This window comes from Leucopleurus acutus (assembly GCF_964270905.1).
Source record: "Leucopleurus acutus genome assembly, chromosome: 3".
NCBI classification, from domain to species: domain Eukaryota; kingdom Metazoa; phylum Chordata; class Mammalia; order Artiodactyla; family Delphinidae; genus Leucopleurus; species Leucopleurus acutus.
This window is the reverse complement of record NC_139145.1, coordinates 67,464,976-67,489,268: the sequence shown is the minus strand read 5'-3', so window position 1 is coordinate 67,489,268 and position 24,293 is coordinate 67,464,976. Positions and strand designations below refer to the sequence as shown.

Here is a 24,293-nt window from a genome sequence, read left to right as displayed (position 1 = left end):
TATTAAATTCCTGCATGTCAGCTTTTTCATTTTAAATGGCTTGAATATCTGCCCCAAAGCTCTTGAGAAATCATGAACTTTTTGAAAATAATTTGCATGTGGAGGGAGGAAAGAGAGATTAGAGAAGGGAATTTTCCAAGAATAAAATTCTGGGCCAAGGTCACTTTACCACTTAAATTCTAAATGCCACAGATATGACAAAGAACACACAACTTACCAATCAAGCCCTTTTCTGTACTCGAAGTAACAGTTTTATAAACGGGGTCGATGCCGTCCTTGTGGTCCAAGCCTTCAGATGACTCAGCTGGGGTGCTCTCCAACACTCTCCGTTTAACTGTCCCATAGTTTGGTTCGTATGTATCAGACAGAGAACTAGAGGAAGCCCAACTCTGCCTCATCTGATTAGTCTCTAGGCTTCCTTTACACTGACCACAAGTTCGAGAGCAGCCTTTAGGACAGGTACAGGGCTCACAGTCAGTGGGTTCAACTTCAGCTATGGGACCATCCAAATGGGTATGTCGATAAGAGTTCAAAAAATCCCAGCCTTTTGGGTTTGGAAGGCTTTGGAAGTTGTCATGGGAGCTGCTTGAACAGGAAGTCCAACTTCCACGACCACTATCAGCTGCTTCTATAATAATATGCTCGTGAGAAATCTCATCATTGCTCACAGAAGATGAGACAGCTAAATTCTTGATTAGTGATGGCTTTGAGAGTGTCCACCTAAAATTGGAGATACACAATTAAAAGTAATTTACTGGCTTAATGGAAACAATTTCTTCAGTCCATTGCAAGTATTACTGCCTACAAGAGACTATAGAACATGCATCACAAGTGTTTAATGCCAACATAACCTGGAAAAAAATGACACTGTAATCAATCATCACTAAACTTGTACTGGCATTAATGTTAATACTTAGCTCGAAACATACACTGAAGAAACTCAAATACTTAAAAGGCTTCCTCAGAATTTTTCTTGAATTATTATGAAGGATGAGGTTTGAAATGAATAAAATTAAGTATACATTTTCATTCTTGGTCAACATAATGCAACACTAGATTCTCTCCATGCACACAGAATTAAGAATCCTCAATTACAGAAACCATGTTTTATTTTTCAGTGTCTCTGAGGTACCAAGGAAACAGCAACTTCCCCAATTACCTACTACTAAATGAATTCTATCATTTATAGCAAGGGTTCTCAAACTTAGTTTCATGGACCAAATCAAGCGAACAGCCTGTTTTTTTATGGTCTTGAGCAAAGCATGGTTTTTACGTTTTAAAGGGTTTAAACAAAATGGAACAAAATACTCCAAAGATTTTGAGACAGAGACCATATACAGCCTGCAAAGCCTAAAATATGTACTCCTTTAAATGGGCCTTTACCTGCCCACCCCCCAAAAGGTTTGTGACTCCCTGATTTATAGTACAGAGCATACAGAGCAGGGATCAGCAAACTAGAGCCCAAGGGCAAATCCAGCCCTCTACCTGTTTTTGTAAATAAAGTTTTATTGGGACACAGCATGCCCATTTGTTTACAAATTGTCTAAGGCTGTTTTGATGCAACAATAGCAGGGTTGAGCAATTGCAACAGAGAGCTTACAGCCAGCTATGCCTATAATATTTACTATCTAACTTTTACAGAAAAAGTTTGTTGACTCCTGGTCTAGAGAACCATAGTTTAGAAACCCTTACAAGTATGGTGATACTACTTCACTATATCTTACATTTTTCATATTAAAGTGTACCAGATTTAACAGTATCAGTTTAGAATCAACCTTCTCAGTGCTTTCTGAAGATTTCCATTTTGTCTGATTCTAAATAGAAATTTAGAGTTAACTTTTTTTTTAATTGACTTTTTGCTAGCTGATAATTCTTATTCTCCAAATCATACTTTGAGAGAGTAAGGATCAAGGACTAGTCCTACTCTCCCAATCTGTCTACAACGTGTATAGCACTGAGGGTACTTCCCATTACACACTCTTTTTGAGCAATCTCTAACCTTATAGCTAGAATGCAAGAACTACTTCCCACCTACCAACAGCATCTTCACTTTGAGTTCTTATTGATCGAAAAGATACATGATGTAAGCTACTTGAATCCAGTAACACTTAAAAAATGAGCACCCATATATCTTTCAAAATAGCACTTATTTGCACATTCAGTATAGAGAATACATGCTTGGTTCTCCTGTTCTTTCAACTACTCCTTTGGTGGGGGTGGTTTTACGTTCAAATTAGGGAGCACTGCTTGCAGTGGCCACTCGGCTTGGGTTTTGTGATGTGAACACAGGCAAGGATGTTTACCCAGGGCCAGGCTGACTATGGTCTCCTATCCCTGAGGAGTGCTCTGTCTTTTCAAATGCTCCAGTGGATTCAGGGACTGCCACAGCCTGGGAGGAACACCGTTCATCCTGTAGAGCTGCAGACATGGAGTCAACAGAGCAATTGCTCACAATGCTGGACCGTGAAGAAATCTCACTATGGCTGGAGTCAGACAAGTTGTCAGATTTAGCTGATGGTATAAGTGTATAACCTGAATGAGAGAAGACAACTGATCAAACTACAAAACAAAGGAATGGGAGTGGGGAGGGTCAGGGAGAGGACAAAGAAAAATATAAAAAGAACAAAACATAAAGTGAGTATCAATGTCAATTTCCATCTATGTAGATGTAATGGTGCCGATTTTCTGTACATGTTCCTTTACATATCCATTCACCTACCTACCCACACGGCACCAATCTAATTCCAAATTCAAGAAACAGAAAGTCAAAACCCAGTATTACTGAGAAAACTAGTTCAAAGGTAAATCTGCCCCAGGCTCTCACATAGCTACAAGCATTTAATAAAACAAGAGGCATTAAATATATTACAAAACATTAAACTTGAACTTCTCAACTTCTTTTTAACCCTATGTCCCCTCCCCTTTGATTAATATAAATATTTCAAGGCCTGACCTGAGTGTCCAAAACACCACCTCGAGGCAGGGGTACGTAAGGGGAGTCAGGACTCAAGGGAAAGAATTTTATTTTTGTTTTTTCAAACTGCAAATACCCTAGATATTTTGCTTCTGTCACCTAAGAAGTCTTGCCTCAAGTTAAAAGCCATTGTTTTAGTATTTTTAAATAAATTGTTTTAGATTTGGACTTACTCTTATACCTAGTTTCCTTTTTCTTCACCAATTTACCAGAACATTACATTAAACAGCTGAACTGACAGATTTACAAGAATGTAACATGAAAAAACCCAGCATCTACCTGTTTTAAATTGCTCTATGACTTACTGCACAGCAGATATAGCTAGAGAGATTTTCTTTAGCATTCTCTGGAATGAAGGGGTGGAGATGGAGTAAGGTGGAAGGTTCCAAAAACAAATCTGCAGCATGATAGTTAATGTACACAATCGTCTGTTTGGGTAACTGTTAGAAAAGTAACCAAACTTCTTTTGTTGAGAAATAAAGAAAATGCTGTAGTAATCCCAGCAAGGAGTAGGTCTCAAAGAAGTAAACAATTATCTTCTTGTTCACTGAGAGAAGAATGAGGTTGATTAGGTGCATGACCTTTGGGTCCATTCCTAGAAATCTCAAGAAGAACTATAGGCTTTAGACTCACATATAGCTCAAGTTATTACAAAAAAACTGTTGAATAATAACTTTATTAATTAGTGTCATTAACTATTTCAAAAACAAAAATTAAGACTCAGAAAATGTGTGATCTGCATTTGGCTTTTGTGCCAGGCACAGGACAAGCCAAGGAAAGTCAGTCTCTTGACTCCTACCCCAGTTCTCTGATCTTGGGATCACTGCTTTCTCAGTGCCCTTCATGAAGTGATCGGTCAATTTTCAAGAGGACCAAGAAAATGGATGTGGTAAATAAACTAAAAAAAATTCAAAAATTCCTCCTCAAAAGAAAAAGTCATTGTTCTTTTATCCTGGGGGATAGACTTGCTTTACTGTTTTAAAAATAATTTCATTCTTACGTCTGTTAGATCAGTACTTGTCAAATATAATTAACTCTAAGAATCACCTGGAAGGCTTATTAAAATACACATTCTTGGGCCTATTTCTGGCAATTCAAACTTACAAGGTCTGCAGTGGGACACAGTAAGTTTTTAACAAGTTTCCCAGATGCTTCTGAACCTGCTGTGTTAGACTATCTCCTCCCTCCTCTGATCAGAGTATATATGAAAAGTGGATGATATAAAAAAGTTTATGTGGACAAGATACAGTTTCTTGCCTTCCAAACATTTCACTTTAGCTTGTAAAGTAGTTGTAATAATAAGATAGCAACACAATTATCTAAGGCAAAGGTTCTGATCAGATTGTTACTGGGGGATTTAATGTAAAAGTAAACACTGGTTCCTAAAAAGCCTCCTCTACTTATTGCACTCACAGACCCAACTGCTACCAGCAGGAAATAAAGCCAACTACAGAAAACAAGAGTAATTAAGTTTACTAACATTAGCAAAATAACATATGTACAAATAAGGCACTTTAAACGGATATGATTTTGTTGTTGGAGGACCTGTAACACTAATCATAAAATGCTCATAAATAGTATTTTAGTAAGTTGTCTGTCTGAGCCTTATTTGACAAATGACTTAATTTAAGCTACATTTACATTAATAAATGAAAACAAATTTCACACTAAAATAAAGTAAGGAACTTCATCAGAGTGTCTTTCTCCTTTTAGACTTGAATCGCGTATAGAAGCAGTTTAAAGTGTTACTGTTGCCTCGGCTATTTGAATTGAAGATGTCATTCCCTTTCTCATCTTTGATGTTGCTTCCAACATCCTTCACTTTCTCACAGCTTTCTGTAGCTTGATTGAGATCTGCGTCCTCTTTTTTGCTGTTGGCTAGTCTCTCCCTTGAAAGAGTTCTTTCCCTAAATCTTCTAAACGGGGATGTCATTCTTTTTCTGGCTGTGGTCTCACAACTTGTCCTGTCTCTATTCTCCTCAGTGGCCTTCTCGGTCCTGTCTGTTCTTTTGGCTGTGCTCCTGGTAATCTGTTGGATTTTCTTTTGCAAGTAAACCCCACCTATTCCGGGGCAGCTGTGGCCACTGATCTTGGTGCTGGACTCACGGGGAGGGGATGAGGAAGACCCTGAGAGGCGCAGCAGGATGCTGTGATCAGATATGATACTGCCAACTGGAGGGAGAGATGCAAAAACCCTGTCATGGTCAATTAATTCTTTCCAATGAATCACAATTAGCCTGGTTTTATAACATTTCACTATTAAAAAATTCTAACATCTTGACAATATCTGAAAAATTGAAATCTAGCAACATATTTTTTAATGCATGGAGACTCTACTATATAGCATAAACAAGATAGAACACAGGAGAAAGGTTACCTTGATCAGAATAAGCTGGTAATAAAAAATTGCTGAAAGTAACCCAAGCTGGTAAAATCATAAGCCAAAATATGACAAGAGTAGCAAATAACCAGAATTATTTCTCAAAGTAACTATGTCTAGAATTTTCAGGTAGATTCTACTAAGAAAAAGCTTAGCAAAAATCAGATAGGACATATAAATAGTATATACAATAGATGTATTTATAAAGCACAATTTCTGATTCTATTTTCTCTACAACGCAGAGAAGTTGCCTGCCTGAAGCACTGGGGAAGATAAAGGTTAAGGCCTCTTGATGTCTCACTTTTTCAGTTCTTTCTTGTTTAAATTCTCCTTTTAAAAATCACGAACGTAGGCTTATCTTCTTAACTGTTAGAAAACAAAGAACTATTCCAAAGTATAGCAAGAACTAGAAACAGATTCTAATAACATACTCTTAGTTTAATGACATTTTTGTTCAATCACGGACCACTGGCAAAAACCTGTCTATGGAAATAAACAAGCAGAAATAGTTTTAAAGAAAAGAATTTTGTCAGATTTCTAAGGATTCAAAACATGACTATGACAGGCTCACAAACCTATAAACATCATGGTCAACTGTTGGTCACATACTGAAAAAAAGACTTCTCTATTCCAGTGGTTAAAATGCATTTGTTTGGAATAAGAGCAATGGGGAAATTCCTGTTCCTAACACCTCTTCCCACAAGTCACAATGACCCATAAAACACCAAATCCAATTCAACTAGTTTCTTGGTTAGAGAACTGTCTATAATGGGACCTCTGGAGGGTGTAAAGATGTTCCTGAAAGAGCATTAAGAGCGTATGGACATTGTTCATCTGGACCATCTGTGTGAATAGGCACTGTTCCCAGCCCCAATCCTTGGGACCTGATAAAGGGTACTCTGGATAGGATACATACATAGTAAAGAGATGAAAGATATCTGTGTGCCTTACCAAATCATACATGAGCTGTATACAACAGGAACGGAAACCTGTGTTTTACAAACAGATCTATTATGTATACTTTTATATGTCCTATTCGATTTTTACTAAGCTTTTCTTAGTAAAACCTGAATGAAAATTCTAGTCAGTCTCAGCTAAGTGAAGAGGGTCAGTAATGGAGTTATACTGCCCTGGAGTGGCAGCAGGGAAGAAGAAGAGAAACTCCGATTTACTAAACACTCACCACGTCTCAAGTGTTACAGATATTATTTCATTTAATCCTTAAATAAGGTCCTAAAATAGGTGGTCCCTAACCCATCTTATAGACAGGAGACCTGACCTTATATAAATCCGTTGCTTGTAATAACACAGCCGTCACCAGGGACAGAGTCAGGATTCAAACTAAGGCCTGGCATCACTGTACCACTCTGCTGTCACATAGTCAGCAAAAATAAAAAAGAACCTTCAAAAGTGAGGGAAACTTAGAACACAGGAACTGAGGAAAGCTCTGGAAGCTTCTCCTTCCTGCTAGAATTCATTAACTTAACTTGCTTCTCTCTGACCATGTACCATTCTGTACTGCGTTTATTCAAGGATGCAACTTTTTTACATCTGTGAAATGCCATGACTAAGGAGTCTTTTTTGCCAGGGTACACGGGGAATGTGGAGGGCCAATGTAAGAAACACACACATTATTTAGAATGCTACATTTGCAGCTGACATGAAATGGCATCTTATATGCATATTACCCAGGCTAGTCAAAAAAAGAAAAGCTTCAGTCTGAATTAGGAAAACATAGATAAATAAAGAAGAGCAATTTCAGATTTTTTAATTCAAAAGGTTCTACATTAGCATAAATGTAAAAATCCACAAGGGTGCTGTATAGGTTATTATAAATCCTGATTAATAAAAGGTAGTAACATTCCATTACTAAAGAAAGGAATGTATCATCCTAAATATCTGTTTCATTTCCTAAATCTTGTAGTTGGTTAAAAACAATTTCTTGTAGACATTCTTATTTTAAAATACTCCATAGAACTGTTTGAATTAACTGGTAATTTGAATAACATCAAGAATTTGCACAGACCAAAACAACTGTGAGTTCTGCCTTCATTCTTATCTATACTTGTCCTCCACCAAAGAAGGACCACACTTTGAATGCAGGAGTCCTAACTCCATGATGCATAACACCTGAAAACCATATAAATAACACAATCCAAAACATGAAAATTCAGGAAGTATTACCAGTTACACTTTTCTTCACATTTTCTATTATTACCATAGACCAAAAGCAAAATATGTGCCATGTAATGTTGTTTGGTGTAACAAGAACTAGCTTGAACTATTTTATCTTACCTTTGCGAGGGGAACCTTGAGGAGACGCAGGAGGACTAGAATGTAAGGATGATGCCATAGAAATAGTGTCTTCTGTATGTTTCTTACCACTTATTTCTTCAGTTGTTCCTAAAATTTTCTGAGGTAAACTTGTACCTAAAAATAAAATCAAAGAAGCAAATAAGTATCACTTCACAATTAAAATGTCTGCAGTTGCCTAAATTACTATATAACTAAAGTCATGATGCACAATGGCTAGTGTAGTTAACTGAAATGTATACATGACAAATGGGGACTAAATGACTGGGTAATGGCATACAGAGATTCTCACCTCCAGGATATTTGTTCACATTCAGCCAGTCAGCGCAGATCAGATTATAACAGCTTTTTGTTTGTTTTGTGGCATAAGGGATATTGATTTAACAGTCTGAGTACCGTGTCCCACAACTGACACACTTATTGGAAATCTTAATAGAGAAGGCATGGATTCAAACTCTTCCCCCCCCTCTAGAGGTGGCCTCTCCAAGTCAGGGCGAGGCATGTGGCAGGGGCAGTGTAGGGATGTTGGCACTGTCACTACCTGTGGTGCATCTGTGCTGTGGGTATACAGAAGCTGCAGGGCTGCCAGTCCAGCCCTTTTCAAGAGCACTAAATTCACACTACAGGAGATAAGTAGACAACAGAAAGAATCATGAATTTATAGAAAAATAGTATGGAGCCCACTGGAAACATTCCTGAAAAGTTCTATCATCACTCTTGTCCAATAGCTGGTCCTTTTTAGCATAGGTCAAACTTAGCAATGCTTTCAAATACCCTGGTATTTTTACATACATCCTCTCGAAAAAATGTCAAAGAGGTATTGACACTGTTTTTAACCAGTAAAGTAAGCCCAACTTTGATGAGTACTCAGCATACTAACAAGCAGCCCTTTGATACTGAAAAAATTTAAAACAGTATACAAACACTACTCTTAATTAAGTGCCATTTTAATATAAATATATTTATCACATAAATAATAGTCACATTAGAGCAAGAGGGAAGAGGGCTACCTGGTACAAATAACACTGCCTCTCAAGTGATGACATCCAAGTAAGAAATCAGAGCTAGACTTGTCCCATGTCTCACTCCTACCACAAAATCAACTTCACCCATTTTGCATCCAATTCTCTACTCATTTCCACAGACACCAAACTAGATCAGGCTCTAGGCAACTTCCCGTTGCTACATCAGTTTTCCACTAAGGCTCCCTATCTCCAATCTCACAGCCCTTCCTACTACAGACCTCCTCCAACATAAACTAGACCATAATCTTGCCTTGCTCAAACTGCTTTAACAGCTACCCACTGACAACTTTCCTCTAGCATGTCATGTTATAATTTTGGCATGTCTGTAACTTCACTTCTCTTCATCCTGGGACACTGTTTAGTACTGTGTTAAAAGTAAGGATTTTGAGCCAGGTAACCGGGGCTCAACTCCCAGCTCCATCTCTTACTCGTGGTGTATAAGTTACTTAGACATTCTATGGTTCCTATGTAGAATGAGAGTATTATCTATCTTTAGGTTTATTATGAAGATTAAATGAACATAATATATAAAGTTAGTAAAACACTTAGAACCGTGTCTGGCATTCAGTAAGTGCTCCATAAGTGTTAGCATTAATTATTATTGTCTCTCAACACTCTACAGCTTTGTCCTCAGAGGCAGCAAACTGCCTGTAGCTCCTTGTAGATATCAAATTCTTCTTCTGCCTGAAGCAACTTCTCTGGAATTTTTGCCTAATTACCTCCTTCCTTATCAACCTTTAAGACTCTGCTTAGGTGTTATCTCCAAAAGCCCTTCTCTGGAGCACTATCTTACTTCTGTCTACCCTAAAAGCTCTCCCTCTTTTGTTCTTTTATATGTTATGTACATGCTCCTGGCATAATAGTGAACACATTACATGTTATCTGTTTGTGTGAACGTCTGTAACACCAGACTGAAAAACTGGCAAAGGAAAGGGCATTTCTTATTCAACTTTGGATTTCAAAACAATATCAAATTAAATTCACAAAGTTCTACTGAATATGTCCTATGTATAATGCATGAACTAAATAATGTTAGGGACCAAATCTAATCTAGCTTCCCATTTGAAAGCTAAAATAGTGATACTATTAAAACAACAAATGAAAGTAATTTGGACAACATCTACATGGCCTAACAGAGGAAAAAAAGCATGGTCTATACTTATATATTTTACACTTGCTTCTTGTCCCCAAGCTAGGTTTTCAAAAGTGGTCATTAATGAAAAACCAACAAACCGTCTTTTTTAGAAAGCAGCAATTTCGTTATTTTTAGATGCAGCAATTTCATAGGCTGCATCTGCATTAGATAATTGAGTAAATGCACCACTAAATGCAGTAAGCCCTTGGTACCCAAATATACTGCTGTACGTTTCTGGCTGATATGATTATAGGAATTCCAATATCAATATTTAAAATGTGCATGCAGTCACTGAATAGAGCAAAATGAAGCATTAGGCACCTATAGGCAAAATGAAGCATTTTTTGACTCATGAGTGCTGATTATATTACACAAACAATAGCTGATCTCCAAAGCATTTATATTTGTAATTATTTTCCATTCTAACTCGCCTGAAAATTTCAATTAAATGAATACAATATTAACTGTGAATACTCACTCAGTGTGGCAGGGTCTTTTGCTTGTCCCTTCTTCCTGATGGGGTGCAAATTTACAGCTGGCACCTGAAGCACCTGGCTTACTCTGTGGGGCTGATGCAAATAGGCTTTAGCTGCTTGGCCAGCTGACCTCACAGGCACTGGAGACATTTCTGATGACTTGACTGATCTTTTCTCACTTAGATTCTTGGTCACTAATAGAAGAGAGTAAGAAATACGTAATTCTGCACTTTTTAAGGCAAGGTTATTACCACTGACAATAGTACACGGCTCATTAAAACCACCTATTTTTAACACAAAAAAGATTAATTTTCCTAACAAAAATTTCATGTATTATGTTGTTTCAAAAATTTTGTAGAATTAAGTTAATTTTACTCCCTAAATTAAGATAATAGACTTAATTAGCTCCAACTGCACGATCATCCTAATGGCCATCCTCTCATCTATATTATTTTTTTTTGACAGATCCTGCCTCAGGTTTATTTCTACAAATAACACAGGATGACACCCGTCCCATGCAGACAATACCCCAGGGGTCACATCAGTCCTCCTGTCTTCATATTGGCGACAGAAGAGCCTTTGTTGGTGCCTAGGCCACCTTTGGGAGCCAGAGCCAGAGTCGCAGCTGCATCCTGATTTGAGCCTTGGCCTCTGGCCAGCGGAGGCTGAGACCCTTGGTGATGTGGGAATGAGCACATTTCCCTGAGCCTGGGGTGAGTGATGTAGTCAAGTCAACTGAGCTTGTGGCTGCTGCCCTTCGCAATCTGGGCTTGACCTCCTTGGGCTTTATAAGAGCCTATATAGCCTTGGCAGGTACACTCATAGCCTTGGTGTTTTTGGCCAGCATCTTCCTCAGGTACTTCTTGTCGTGCCTCTTGGCAAACCTAATGTTCCTCAGGAACTTGGAGTCCGCCCCCTTCAGAGATTCAAAGCTTTGTGATCAGGGTTTCTTGATGCCATTTCTGTGCCATGTATGGGATTTGCTCTTCATGGTGTGGTTCCTGAACTTGGCCATGTGTGCACCAAAGCCCAGAAGCACTTGGAACCCAAAGAGCTAGCATCTTCTCATTTATACTACTGAAATACTCCCCTCACTGTAACAATTCTAGCATGCCTTCAAGTCATTCTCCATACAAGAGTGCAATGACTCTTCCATCATGAAAATCTGATCACGCCATTTTCTTTCTAAAATTTATTTTACTTATTTTTGGCTACGCTGGGTCTTCATTGCTGCACGTGGGCTTTCTCTAGTTGCAGCGAGCTGGGGGGACTACTGTTCGTTGCAGTGCATGGGCTTCTCACTGCGGTGGCTTCTCTTGTTGCAGAACATGGGCTCTAGGCACGTGGGCTTCAGTGGTTGTGGCGTGCGGGCTCAGTAGTTGTGGCTTGAGGGCTCTAGAGTACAGGCTCAGTAGTTGTGGCGCATGTGCTTAGTTGTTCCGTGGCATGTGGGATCTTCCCGGACCAGGGCTCGAACCCGTGTCCCCTGCTTTGACAGGCGGATTCTTAACCACTGCGCCACCAGGGAAGCCCTATCGTGCCACTTTCCTTCTCCAAATGCCCTACACAAACTTTTAGATGACTTGCCACTGCTCTCAGGATAAAGACACAATCCCTAAAACAAGGTCTATTAGACCCTGCATGATCCAGCTTCCCTAATAACCCACACTCTGCAGCTACTAGATTAGATCCCGTTTTATGTTCTCAAGGCATCCTGTATCCTTCCTTCACAGCATTGATAACTGTAACAATACAATTGTCTGTGAGATTAATCAATTAATGTCTCTTTCCCCCACAAGGCTATAACTAACATGATTGTAAGGACTGTTTACTTTGTTCACTACTATATTCCTGTGTGTCCAGTGATGGATAGAAAACAGAGGCTCAACAGGTAGTTTTTGAATAAGTAAGTGAAATTACTTCAACAGCTACACATAGGAATACCAGAGATATTTATAAGTAGATGGTTAGTATACTTGAAGATGAACATCAGAATTAAAAACTAAGAACTCTTGGGCTTTCCTGGTGGCGCAGTGGTTGGGAGTCTGCCTGCCAATGCAGGGGACACGGGTTCGTGCCCCAGTCCAGGAGGATCCCACATGCCGCGGAGCGGCTGGGCCCGTGAGCCATGGCCGCTGGGCCTGCGCGTCCGGGGCCTGTGCTCCGCAACGGGAGAGGCCACGGCGGTGAGAGGCCCGTGTACCACAAAAAAAACAAAACACAAAAACAAAACAAAAAACTAAGAACTCTGGCTTAAGAAACAAAAAGCTGCCTCCTCTGTATAAAATCAATGCTACAGCCCAAAGAAAAAACTTCTTCCTTCAGGTAGTATTTTTAGTAATTTTAATTCTTCAGGCAGTTATTCAGGGTGGTTTTAATGCAGGTCCAACCTCAATACTCCATGATATTTTTGTTTTAAACACCAAGATAAAAGTGTTTAACCTGTCCCAGCACAGCTACAATAGTTAGCTACTATGCTTTTATTATCAGAATCTAGAGAATATTTTGGGTGATAAGAATATCTCAAAAAGTCAAAGCAAAGTGCTCCTAGGGGATAATAGGCAGCAGCGCATCAACTGACTGAATCCAAGATGTTACCAACTTTTGGTTAGAGCTGTGAAACATTTTCCCCCCAACACTAATCAATTCCGTATTGACATCTTATTTCAATAGTTGCCATAGTACAAAGAAAAAAATCAACAGACTACTTTGAATATAAAAAAAGAGGTCACAGGAGAGTGTCAAAACTCAAACATATATACTTATTATGAAGAACCAAATTCTATAATGTTTGGCAATCAACTATTATTTGGGTTTGGAATTTATTTAAACATTTAAAAATCAATAATGCAATAAAAATCAAAGACTCTCAAACTAAAATAAAGCAACATGAATTGAATTAAATTTTCACAAAACAGTTTAACTTTCAGTTTAAGAAAGACCCACAGGTTTTCTCATTTTAAATCAGTATTAAAATCAATGGTAGTGAGACACCATTTAGTGTTATGAAAAAAGAAGTAGGTAAGTCTAAGGTGGGTGTGAGAGGAGAAAGGTATCGCAGGTGTGTGTGAACGCGTGGTGGGGGGAGGAGAGAGAGAACGCAGAAGTTGGTATGTGGGATCTTTCTAGGAGTCAAAAAAGTTTTTTTAATTAGTTATTTGGCTGCGCCGGGTCTTAGTTGCAGCACACGGATCTTCGTTGTCGCGTGTAGGATCTTTGTGCAGGATCTTCATTGCGGCATTAGTTGCGGCATGCATGTAGGATCTACTTCCCTAACCAGGGATCAAACCCAGGCCCCTGGCATTGGGAGCACAGAGTCTTAACTACTGGACCATCAGGGAAGTCCCTAGGCCGCAAAATTTTAACCATGAGCAAAGCATAAAAAAGGTTTCTATGCTTCTGAATATTCCAAATCATATTTAGGGAACAAAGAAAAGCAGATAGTGAAAACAAAAGATAAAATAAACAAACTTTGGGCTTCCCTGGTGGCGCAGTGGTTGAGAGTCCGCCTGCCGATGCAGGGGACGCGGGTTCATGTCCCGGTCTGGGAAGATCCCACATGCCGCGGAGCGACTGGGCCCGTGAGCCATGGCCGCTGAGCCTGTGCATCTGGAGCCTGTGCTCCGCAACGGGAGAGGCCACAACAGTGACAGGCCCGCGTACCGCAAAAAGAAAAAACAAAACAAAACAAAAAAACCCCCAACCTTTTATCAGACAAAAGCAGGAATAATAAATTGCATTCAGTAACCATAAGATGATGAAGTCTATACTGCATTACTTGGGAAAAAATAATTTTGATGATCATTCAAAGCAGCGTCAGAGATATTTAATAAGTGTGTATATGGCTTTGAACTTTAAAACATGAATAAAATTTGAAGATTCTATATACTTTTTCAGTCTTTATTTTTGACATGTACCATTTTCTCATAGCAGACACTTCTTGATATCCCACCAGGTGGTAAGAAATTTTTCCAGATACTTTCCAAGCTATATACATTTAATATTTTTAACAGCCATATATCATTCTTTGTATTGATAAGGAAGCAGTGTACTTAACTATTCTCCAGTGTTTTGATATCTGTGTGAGTTCTTTTTCCATTGTAATACATGCTGCACAATCCCAATACTGGACACCTCACAGACTGCTGTGAGGAGGAGTAAATGGCAAGGTTTATAAAAGTGTTTAGCATGGTTGCTGGCATATAGAGAGTGCTCAGATATTGTTAGCTTTCATTATTTTATTTCTTTCTCTTAATTTAATAGGTTTGATGTAGAAAGAATCTGAGATAAAACACAGTACCAATACTTGCTTGACTTTTACAATTAGGAAAACAAGAGATCTAAGATGAAGAGAAACTTGTTCAAATGGTAATAAATGAGACCCAAACTCTGTCTCCATCCTTTAGTAGGTGTTCTTTTCATCACAACCCATTCATTTTCCTATTGGTAAAAGTGTTCAAGATACTGTTCTTATAACAACACTTACTGAATGGCTCATTACCCTACATTTTAAAATTCACTGTGAATCTGAATTTTAAAATCAATACTTGGTTGTATTTCCATTTTATCTTTTCTACTCTATTGACATACTTTTTCGATTACTATGTAAATACTATATCATTTATCAATTTCAGGGTCAACCCATGATAATTACAATTTCCCTCTATCAATTAGGAACACAGAAATAGAAAAACTGAACCTTCCCCCTCATATATGCTGTCAACATTTAATCAAGTTCTATACATCATACTGGGATTTATACTGGTGTAATATTTAATCATATATATAGATAGATAATACTCACTTATAATGGAAGTACAATCATCTTTATTTTGTTGTTATAACAAACACAATATATTTTACCATCTTTGATCTCTGCTTTTACAACTCATGATTTCCTTGACCCAGAAACACATACATTCTATTGTTTGTACTTAATTTAAAAAAAAAACAGTATTGAGAATAGGCTCTATTTTGTTCATATTTTCTATTTATAAATATTAGAATACGTCTAATTTTTCTTTTACTTTATTTACTGACGCCTATAATACATCTATTATCTCTAACAGTATATTAATTAAATTTATTGTATTTTTTCAGTTGGTAAATGATATTATCTGTAAAATTTTTAGGAAAGAGAAATTTTTCACTTATTTTACTCTTCATTTAGGGATGAAGATCAGAACATTCTCAAAGAGAAGGGCTCCTCTATAATGTTTCGCTTTTTATAAGAAGACTTCAAAATGCTTTTTAAAGAACTATATCACTCCATTTCTTGCACAGAGTATCATCAGGAATGGATGAGAATTCAGTATCTGATTAACATGATCACATGATGCTTGAGGTATGTCAGTAAACTTTTGTGAGTGAAAGTTAATTTTCTTGGGACTTCAGGATAATACTAGAGCAACAAATTTCTATTTTGTTGTGCTGTTCAGTGTCACGTAAGTGAAAACTTATACTTACAGGTACCATATGCAGGCTCCCATTGCAATGACATCATCTGGAACTTCTCCTCATCTGTTTCTACATCCAGACTGGAAAGATACTGCTTCACTTTCCTTGCCATTTGGGCATCTTCGTACAGCTTCTTAGCATTAAGCAGAGAGCTACGGCGTGCCTTTTTTTTGTGAGCACCTCCCTGAACATCCAGCATGTTTGAATTTGTGCTGCCTTGACTCAGTGACCTGTAAGAAGATGGAGATCACAATAAGGGACTGTAAAGATGAGAATTAAGTATGGCAGATTGAAAATTAAAAGAATTCTGTTCTGTTAATGCAACTGCATGCTGATGCAAATGAGTTAAAAGATGAAGAGCATTAATGCAAAGTAATATGGCACATATGGCAATGTTCTGAGTTTTCAGATTCAGCAAAGTTCAGAATTCAAAAGAATAAGTTAACAATTCCCCCCAAAGCAACAAATTCCATCAGACCTGTGTTTGGTGCCTTTGCAACCCATGGCACAACTGTGACAAGTATAAGCATTCCTTTGGCCCTATGGCCATCCACACTCTGAAGATATGGCAAGAGCCTAGTTCAGGACAAGTCCACCCTGAGCCAGATCTCTGCACCAGGATTCTTCAGCAGGGGAGTTTCTAGAGCAGCTTTGCTTGTACATGCTGCTTTGGACATGCTATCGCCATCACCATTCTTGTATATAGCTGGCCCACTCCGAGCATGCTCACCGATTTTACCAGTAACCAGATTTTGACCAAAATTCAAATAGAACAACCAGTAAGAAACATAACACCATTTATACTCAATTCAATATAGTCAGAGATCAAAAATGCAATAAAAAGCTACTCAATGCTTCTACTCACATATGAAATGGTTGGGCAATATGTGGCTTCTGGACTGGGGATATGGGATCTTTCTTTTGCAATGCCTCTAAATGTGATGAAACTACAAGCTGGGTAGGAATAACTACAATTGAAACAAGCTATAGCTTCACATCCAACTGTACTCTTTTTGGCAGACTTCTTTCTATAATAACCACATCTAGAACCACTGGAAAACAGGAACTGCAATGTTATTTGTCCTTTGTAACAAGGATAGCAAACACAAGGTTCTAGACAATTTTTATTTTAAAGGCAGCTGCCAATTCTAAAATAATAAGGATATCTATGGGTCTTCTAAGTTAGCCTCCCAATTACCCAAAGATATTCTAAATACACATACCACAACCATAAAACAATTTGTTTTTTTCCGTGCTCACATACCCCGTTTAAAACAGACAACTAAAATCCTAATGTTTTCATTATAAATTAAGTGAAATAAAGTTGTAAAAAATGTTACTTTTCTTTTGTAATTTTAAGATCTTTAAAAGAGCGTGTCTTACATTTGATGGCAACTTTCAATTGCTACTGGTCAGGCAGAAACTGTGATGTGGTTGTTGCTACTTACATATGCAGAAACTCCTAAACTTTCAGAGTGGTTTGGAAAAAATCCAATGGCATTAGTGAATTACTCCCTTAACCTCCAGGAACCAAATGATTATAAGGATGTAGTGAATCTAACAAGTTCAACAACATTCCCAAAGCAGGTGTCAAAAGGAAGTTAGCCCTAAATATCTGCAAAGCCAACCTAAGAGCCCAGCACCAGCAGCTTTTTGTTCTTTTATGGCTTGTTTTAAGAAGTGTGGCATTACCAACATATTTGACGGCACAAAAGGCAATACTGTGTGAGGAAAAAAAAACCCCAGAAACTAATAACTCTAAAAGTGATTCAGAAAATTCACATTCTAAATACGAAGAAGTTTAAGAAAGACCTAAACCAATTTATATTTTATATTTTCCTTTTTATGAATGCAAAAAGGTGTTATGTGATAAAAACACATACCTATGTTTATATAAGAGCTCTTTTAATAAGTATAAAGTTAAAAAATTCTCAGTGTTAACAAGGTACTGCAGTGACTTTTCTTCGTGGTACATAAAACAACAGTGGTCCCAACAACTGATGATGCCTCAGATTCAAAGAAATGTAGTAAAATCAAGCCCCAATATTTAGGAGCAAATTTGAATACAAGTATTTAATAATTTTATGTAAGCCGATATAAAAAAGTGTCCAGAAATTCAAGATACATACAAAATTTTTATAAGTGAAAATCTCATGATAAATGACAATGTCTTCTAAGCTACCTTCAAAATGCTTTGATGTAAAAACAAAAATATCTAGTGCCTGCAAACATCATACAAATCAACCCTAAAGCTAAATAAACAGTGAATGTGTTACATAAGTCATTCAAACACCCCAAAATCCCCACTAAGATATACTGTTCAAGTATTCTTCTTCATAACAGTAACGTTAGGAATCAATTTCTATCTTCAATGAGAAGAACCAGAAAAGACAAAGACATAAATGTAAAGTATAGAAGAAAACACAGAAGAAACACAGAGAAGGAAGAAAGCAGAAGGAAATTCAAGTTCACCAAGCTTCAACAGAAAACAAAAGACCACAAATAAGACAAGACTCAAAGTAAGTGGCTCACAAAAAATCCTTCTTATATGTAATATAAAAGCATCTAACTTAATGATTCACTATAATCTTAAAAGAGCAAAATTCTTCTTTTTTGCTCATCTACAAAACCCATCTTTTTCTTCAACTAAAATCCCCTCATCCACAAAACCCATCTTTTTCTTCAACTAAAAATGAAAGGATCAGATAGATGATTTATAAGATCCCAAACATTCTATGATTTCTATGTGGATACTTAGCTATCTATTACAGATCTGTAAGCAGAGATCTGAACCTACTTGACAACAAAAGGTGTTGTTAGGTCTGATTCTATTTCAGTTTTAAGAGAGATAAGGGAGTCTTTAATTAAAAGTGGTAGGAATTTAAAACTCAATGCTGTATGTCTCATGGTATTAGTGGATCTGAACAATTAAAATCATCCTCTATTTCAATTATTTACAAACTCAATATTACAGTATAGTTTGGATAAAGGCTGCACCCTTTTGGAAAACTGATAGAAAAATGTAATCTTTATAAACAACCCTTTTACCCATTTTAATACACTTAAACATTTATTTTTATAAAATATGGCAGGTGAATAAAAGAAAATAGTGTGGACTCTGGAATCAGACTACCACCATTAATGAATCAGAATCCACCACTAGTGAGCTCTAGGAATTTGGACAACTCTATCTTCCCCATCTGTACCATGGGAATAACATTATCTATTTCACAGAGTGGCTGGAGAATTAAATAATTCATATAAAGTGCACAGAGAAGTATATGGCACATAGGAAGCACACAATAAATATATACTATCGTCATCATTACCTAACTGACCCTGCTAAATAAAATCTAAAAGGGACTTATTGGACGTCAACAATGGAAAAGTAAAGGGAAAAAAAGCTAGTTCTAACACTATTTTAACCTTGTTAGCAAAAGGCATTTATTTGTCAGGAATGTAGGTTGACAGGGTTAATAGAACACATGCTATTTCACGTGCGTGCATTAATGAAAAGGATGCAGTATATGTTAACAGTTGCACAACCTTCATTCCAGTTGCATTCGTCTCTACACTTACCCCAGACTCCGCCACCTCTTCTTCCTGTAAGCAAGAGCCACAAACATTGAAGCACGTGTTTGAATAGGAAAGCACAGAAAAAAGACAACAGTCGTGAGTCAGAGAAACTATGGAGACAGAACAGAAAAATTTTACTAGAAAAAAAAGGTAGCTTAACAGTAAAATGACTTTAATGGAATACAAGGGGGTAAAATGAATTATGATACGTACTGAAGGCCAAAAAACTCCACACTATTTAAAAGTATGCTTTTAGACCAATTATAATATATTTTTTTAGACCAATTATATTTTTAATACCTAATTCATTTAGAGGCTTATGTTAATAAGAAGCTTAAGGGAAAACATTTACTAACTATGAATTTTGAATTCAAAGTTTTCAGGGAAACCTTAAATTAAGGAATATGATCTTTTGAACTTTTTTTTAAAAAAGGATTTTTGAGCCATACATTTAAGCGAGGATGAAATTACAAGAAACAAAAATTTATAATTTCATTTTTAAGTGCAGAAATTCTCTTACAATGTGCATTAACAAGAAATTTTGACCAGCAAATCCAACTTAAAATGTAAGTATAAATATATCATCAAAATCGTTATGATCCTGTATCTCCTTATACTACAATTGGGCTGAATCAAGATTCTTTTTAAAATTTTTATTCTCATTTATTTTTTTGCCCCTTCCCCCCAATCCTGACTGGTCTCATTATATCTCTGGCTTGTATCCAATAAGCTCCAGCTCTGGCCAGCCCAAAATTCTGTTTTTCAGTAAGTACACTGACTAGTGTTAAAATAAAAGGGGTACTTTGTCTACACAAGATATTATACACCACCAAACTGGACAATTACTTGCTTAAAGAAAGCTAGTACATTTCAGTACTAGCTGACAAATACAACTGATTCAGGAAAACTTCAGTCTAATCTAATTATGTTTTATTTTTTCCTATACTGCATTCTACTCTAGCCTAGGCCATTCCCAAGGAAACAGCCAAGTTCACTGATTTCATCCTCAGTTTCTTCCTCCTTTGCTCATTTCTGAAGCATTGTACTTAAAATATTATCAACTGGTCTGGCAGGCCCACAAAGTCATTATCATCTTGAGGAACGAGGGTGCTAAAATACATGAGTAGACGGATGTCTGTGTAAGACAACAGGGTGTGGTGGGGCCACTGTACAGGGACATATAACAAAAACAAAAACTTAAAAACAAAGAAACAAATCCTCCAGGTCTGCTTTGGTCCCTGGTTCTTACTGTTTTCTGCTTCTACACTGCTGAGCAATGACACCCCTCATTACATGTAGTGATTCTCAGGGACAGAAGTGGGATGGGTTGGGAAGAGGAGATATGATATACCCCTTCCTCCATACTTTGAGAATTTCTACACTAGAGCAACAATCAGGTCAACTACTTATAAAAACAAAGACTTCTGAATGGTGATTTAGACAAAACAAAACAAAAATAAAAAAACCAATCCTGACACACATTGATTCTGTTTGGTTACAAAAACTCCATCTCTAACTTTTAAAAAACCAAGTATTTTTGTTTCCTTAGTAGGCTATATTTCTTTCAAGCCACAAGAATTGTGTCTGCCTGGGTAAACATTTCATTTTTAAAGCTCTTAGGTACTGAAGCTATACACAAAGGCCCAGAAGAAAATCAGACCAAAAATGAAAACCCTAATAACTTTTTACCCTAAAAATTACAGAAATTACTGGGAACAGCTTGACAACATACTTTATGTTTTATATAATTTGAGGAGACATTTGTTATTACATTAAAAATGAATTTTAAAAAGCATTCTTAAAAGATCAGGTTAATATTGAATGCAATTTTTATTTTTATTTCATTTTTATTAGAGATGGAGCATTCTTAAATTGGCACTTTCTAAACTGCGTTAAAGAATTTACATACAAATAAACAGCAGTACCATGACTTGAAACCAAGGAATATATTTTAAAAGAATAAAGTAGAACTTAGGCAGAAATAGAACTTTAAAAATATTCAATAAAAAGACATATTCAGTAAAAATAGAAGACTAATACTTCATACATTTTGTTAGAAACCAGATGAAAGCATCTGTCCTGTGTGATAACTTCAGTAAAGATCAGCAACTTACTTAAACATTTAAGTTAGATGACATTTTAATTAACAGTAACAATACAGATCTATGTACTCAAAAAAGTAATAGAGAACTAGGTTCAAATCTCAGCAATTTATGTAATCCTGGACACATTACCTAACTGCTCTGAGCTTCAGTTTCTTCATATGTAAAAGGCAGGCCAATACTACTACCAACCTTTAAAGGTTATAGTGACAAACTATTACTTGAGAGGGACATCTGTAAAGCACTTAGTACACTGCGTAACAAATGGCAGATGGTCAATAAATGAAAAATATTATATCATGCTCAGTGCCACTCTGTAACACTTATACACTTCAATGACATACCTCTGTCGGAACATCATAGCTGGGTCCATGTTAGCAGAAGTCATTCGAACAACTTGACGAATTTCCTTGGCAATCATTCTGAGCTTCTCAAAATTTACTAAACCATCTACTTTGGAATCATTTCCTATAGAATAAAAGTAACTTTTTTTAACTTCCAAAATTAAAATATCTATATAAAAGTAGCAGAAGTCAAGTTATTGTTGGAGGCACAAATCAGAACCTTCTTTATCAAACTGTCACTTTTGTTTTCAAGAACTGATAAACCCATAGATGGTTTAATCCTGCTCCCAGGGAATGAGCTAATGAGAGAAATTCTATTCCTATGGAAGTAATGATTATGATTATTGGAAAGTGAGAAACTGTGCATAGCTTCTAAAAGCCATTTCATTATGCTGTAGGCACACCTAGTAAAAAATACAGCTCCTCAAATCTAATTCTCCAGATGCTCAGCCCACTCTTAGGCAAGTACGTGCATCTGTTTTTTTGGGCAGCAGTGTAGAGCACTTCAAAACTTAGGTTTTAGCCAGAGGTCACAAACAGTGACCTTTGGCTTAACTAATCTAGTAAGGTTTCTATGGTTTACGGTACTTAAATAAATTGTAAAATGAGTTGTCAACACTTAAGAAGTGGAAGACATCCCAAGAAAACAAGAATTTCTGACTTCTCTCGAAGAAAAAAAGCGGGGTGGGTAGGTGGGGGATTAAATAATAAGTATTGATAGGTCTGTCTTCAAAGTGGTAATAATTAGTTAAAATTAAGAGGTGGCTGGCTCGTAGGGGTAGACATCTTCTAGTCTGCCATGCATCCTCTCTTCCCCAGGATTTGAATTTACAATCATGACTTTAATCATTAAACACAAATTTGCTTGTTTGTAACTTCCATGGTTTTTGTTTCTGTTTCACTAAGTAGTTCTCTAAGGAAAAAAACTCATACACCTCTCAAAATGGTCTACTTTTCTTTGACGAGAACAGGAATGAGACCAGACTTAGCCCATATATTGGCTTACCCAGTTCAAACCACAAGGCAAAAAATTATATGTTCAAAGGGTAATCTAACTGTCTTTTTATCACACCTGTCTTTAACAGTTGGTCTGACCCTATTTATTTTCCACATAGCCCCTGAGGTGTCTGTGGAATTCCAAGTCCCTGAAGCCAAGTTTGAGAACCACATGGGTCTGGAACACATGGTGGGCTCCCTTTTTGTAGTAAATGGCACCTATCCATTGGACATATAAATTGTTCAGGGTCTCAACATGAGTTGAAAACAAAATGATAACCCAAAATACTTTCAAGTCACATAAACATGTTTTGAGGGAGCATGTCAGAAAAATATACTTGAAGCCTATAATGATATTTTCTTATGAAAAAGGAGTGATAATGAAAGTGGGGGCAGAACAACTAGTTAATTGGCACAACACATCTGCTAAGAACAGTTAGAAAAGTTGGACAAAAATAGAAAAAAAATGTTTTAAGTCATCAAAAACTATCAAGGCTGTGAAGATCTGAAGCAATAATGAAGATCTGTGGCAAGTTTAGCATCTCCCAGTGCTTGACCCAGCATCTGCTGATTTCAGAAAAGGGGATGATGAGCTGAAAAACTGAGTAGTGCCACCATGACCTTTGAAGTTAGAGAAGAACAACTTAAGTCTAGATAAATCTTCAATGTTTTGGGTTGGGATTTTGAAGGCATATAATATATCCTCAAACTAAAGATAAACTAAATGCAGACTGGGATAAAAGTTCAGTGTTAAATTATCTCAAAATATGAAAAGGGTTTAAGGTGATTTTTGGATTGCTAGCACCCCTAGCTGCCTGGCAGAAGCAAGCTTTAATTCTCTCTGGAGGAATGTAATATTGTCTGAAACCCTAGATTATTTCTGTAATTTCTTTATACACAACATCCATTTGGTCAAAAATAACCAGGTACGTCAGGAGAAAATTCAACATGATTGAAATGCAAGGAAAAAAAAAAAAAAGACAACAGAAAGACTCATAAAGGATCTAGATTATGGAGTTATTGGAGACAAACACAATAGTAACTGGTAAATATGTGCAAGGTTATAAAAAACAACACTGAGAACTCTGGCAGAGAACATGAAGATAAAAATGAATTTAAATTGTAAAACTGGAAAAAAAAACCCAATAACTGAAATAAGGAATTTGCTGCTGAATTTAACAGTAAATTAGTACACAGTTGAAGAAATAATTTAAAAATTGGACATTAAGCTGGGAGAAAATTCCAGAATGAATAAAAATATCCAGGTCAGAGAAAACCAAATGCTGCACCTAGTCACATCATAGCAAAACTAGAGAAAAACAGAGATAGAGAGAAGACAAAATTATAAAGCAGCTATGAGAAAAAGGGTAGATTGTTGTCAAAGGAACAACAAATAAGACTGACACTTGATTTCTCAACAATAACAATGGAAGCCAGGAGACAGTTTTGTTATATCAAAACGTTGAAAGGTAAGTGCCAACCAAAGTTATGCCTTAAGAATGAATATTAATTAAA

At 36.8% G+C, this 24,293-nt stretch overlaps 1 protein-coding gene across 6 annotated transcripts in view; it reads right to left on the bottom strand.

Annotated features, from left to right (window-relative positions):
- The window catches only part of RAPGEF6 (Rap guanine nucleotide exchange factor 6), a 221,816-nt gene that overhangs the window by 6,214 nt on the left and 191,309 nt on the right, over positions 1-24,293 (bottom strand). For 5 of the 6 annotated variants that reach the window (XM_082837180.1, XM_082837181.1, XM_082837182.1 and 2 more), the window contains 6 exons: positions 21,783-21,906; positions 15,770-15,990; positions 10,306-10,497; positions 7,650-7,784; positions 2,304-2,532; positions 218-720 (listed from right to left, as the gene is read on the bottom strand). In XM_082837180.1, the coding sequence (XP_082693306.1) occupies positions 218-720; positions 2,304-2,532; positions 7,650-7,784; positions 10,306-10,497; positions 15,770-15,990; positions 21,783-21,906 (1,404 nt within the window). Of the gene's footprint in view, positions 1-217; positions 721-2,303; positions 2,533-7,649; positions 7,785-10,305; positions 10,498-14,313; positions 14,449-15,769; positions 15,991-21,782; positions 21,907-24,293 lie in introns of those variants that run through there. The other variant, XM_082837185.1, reaches the window with a different exon arrangement.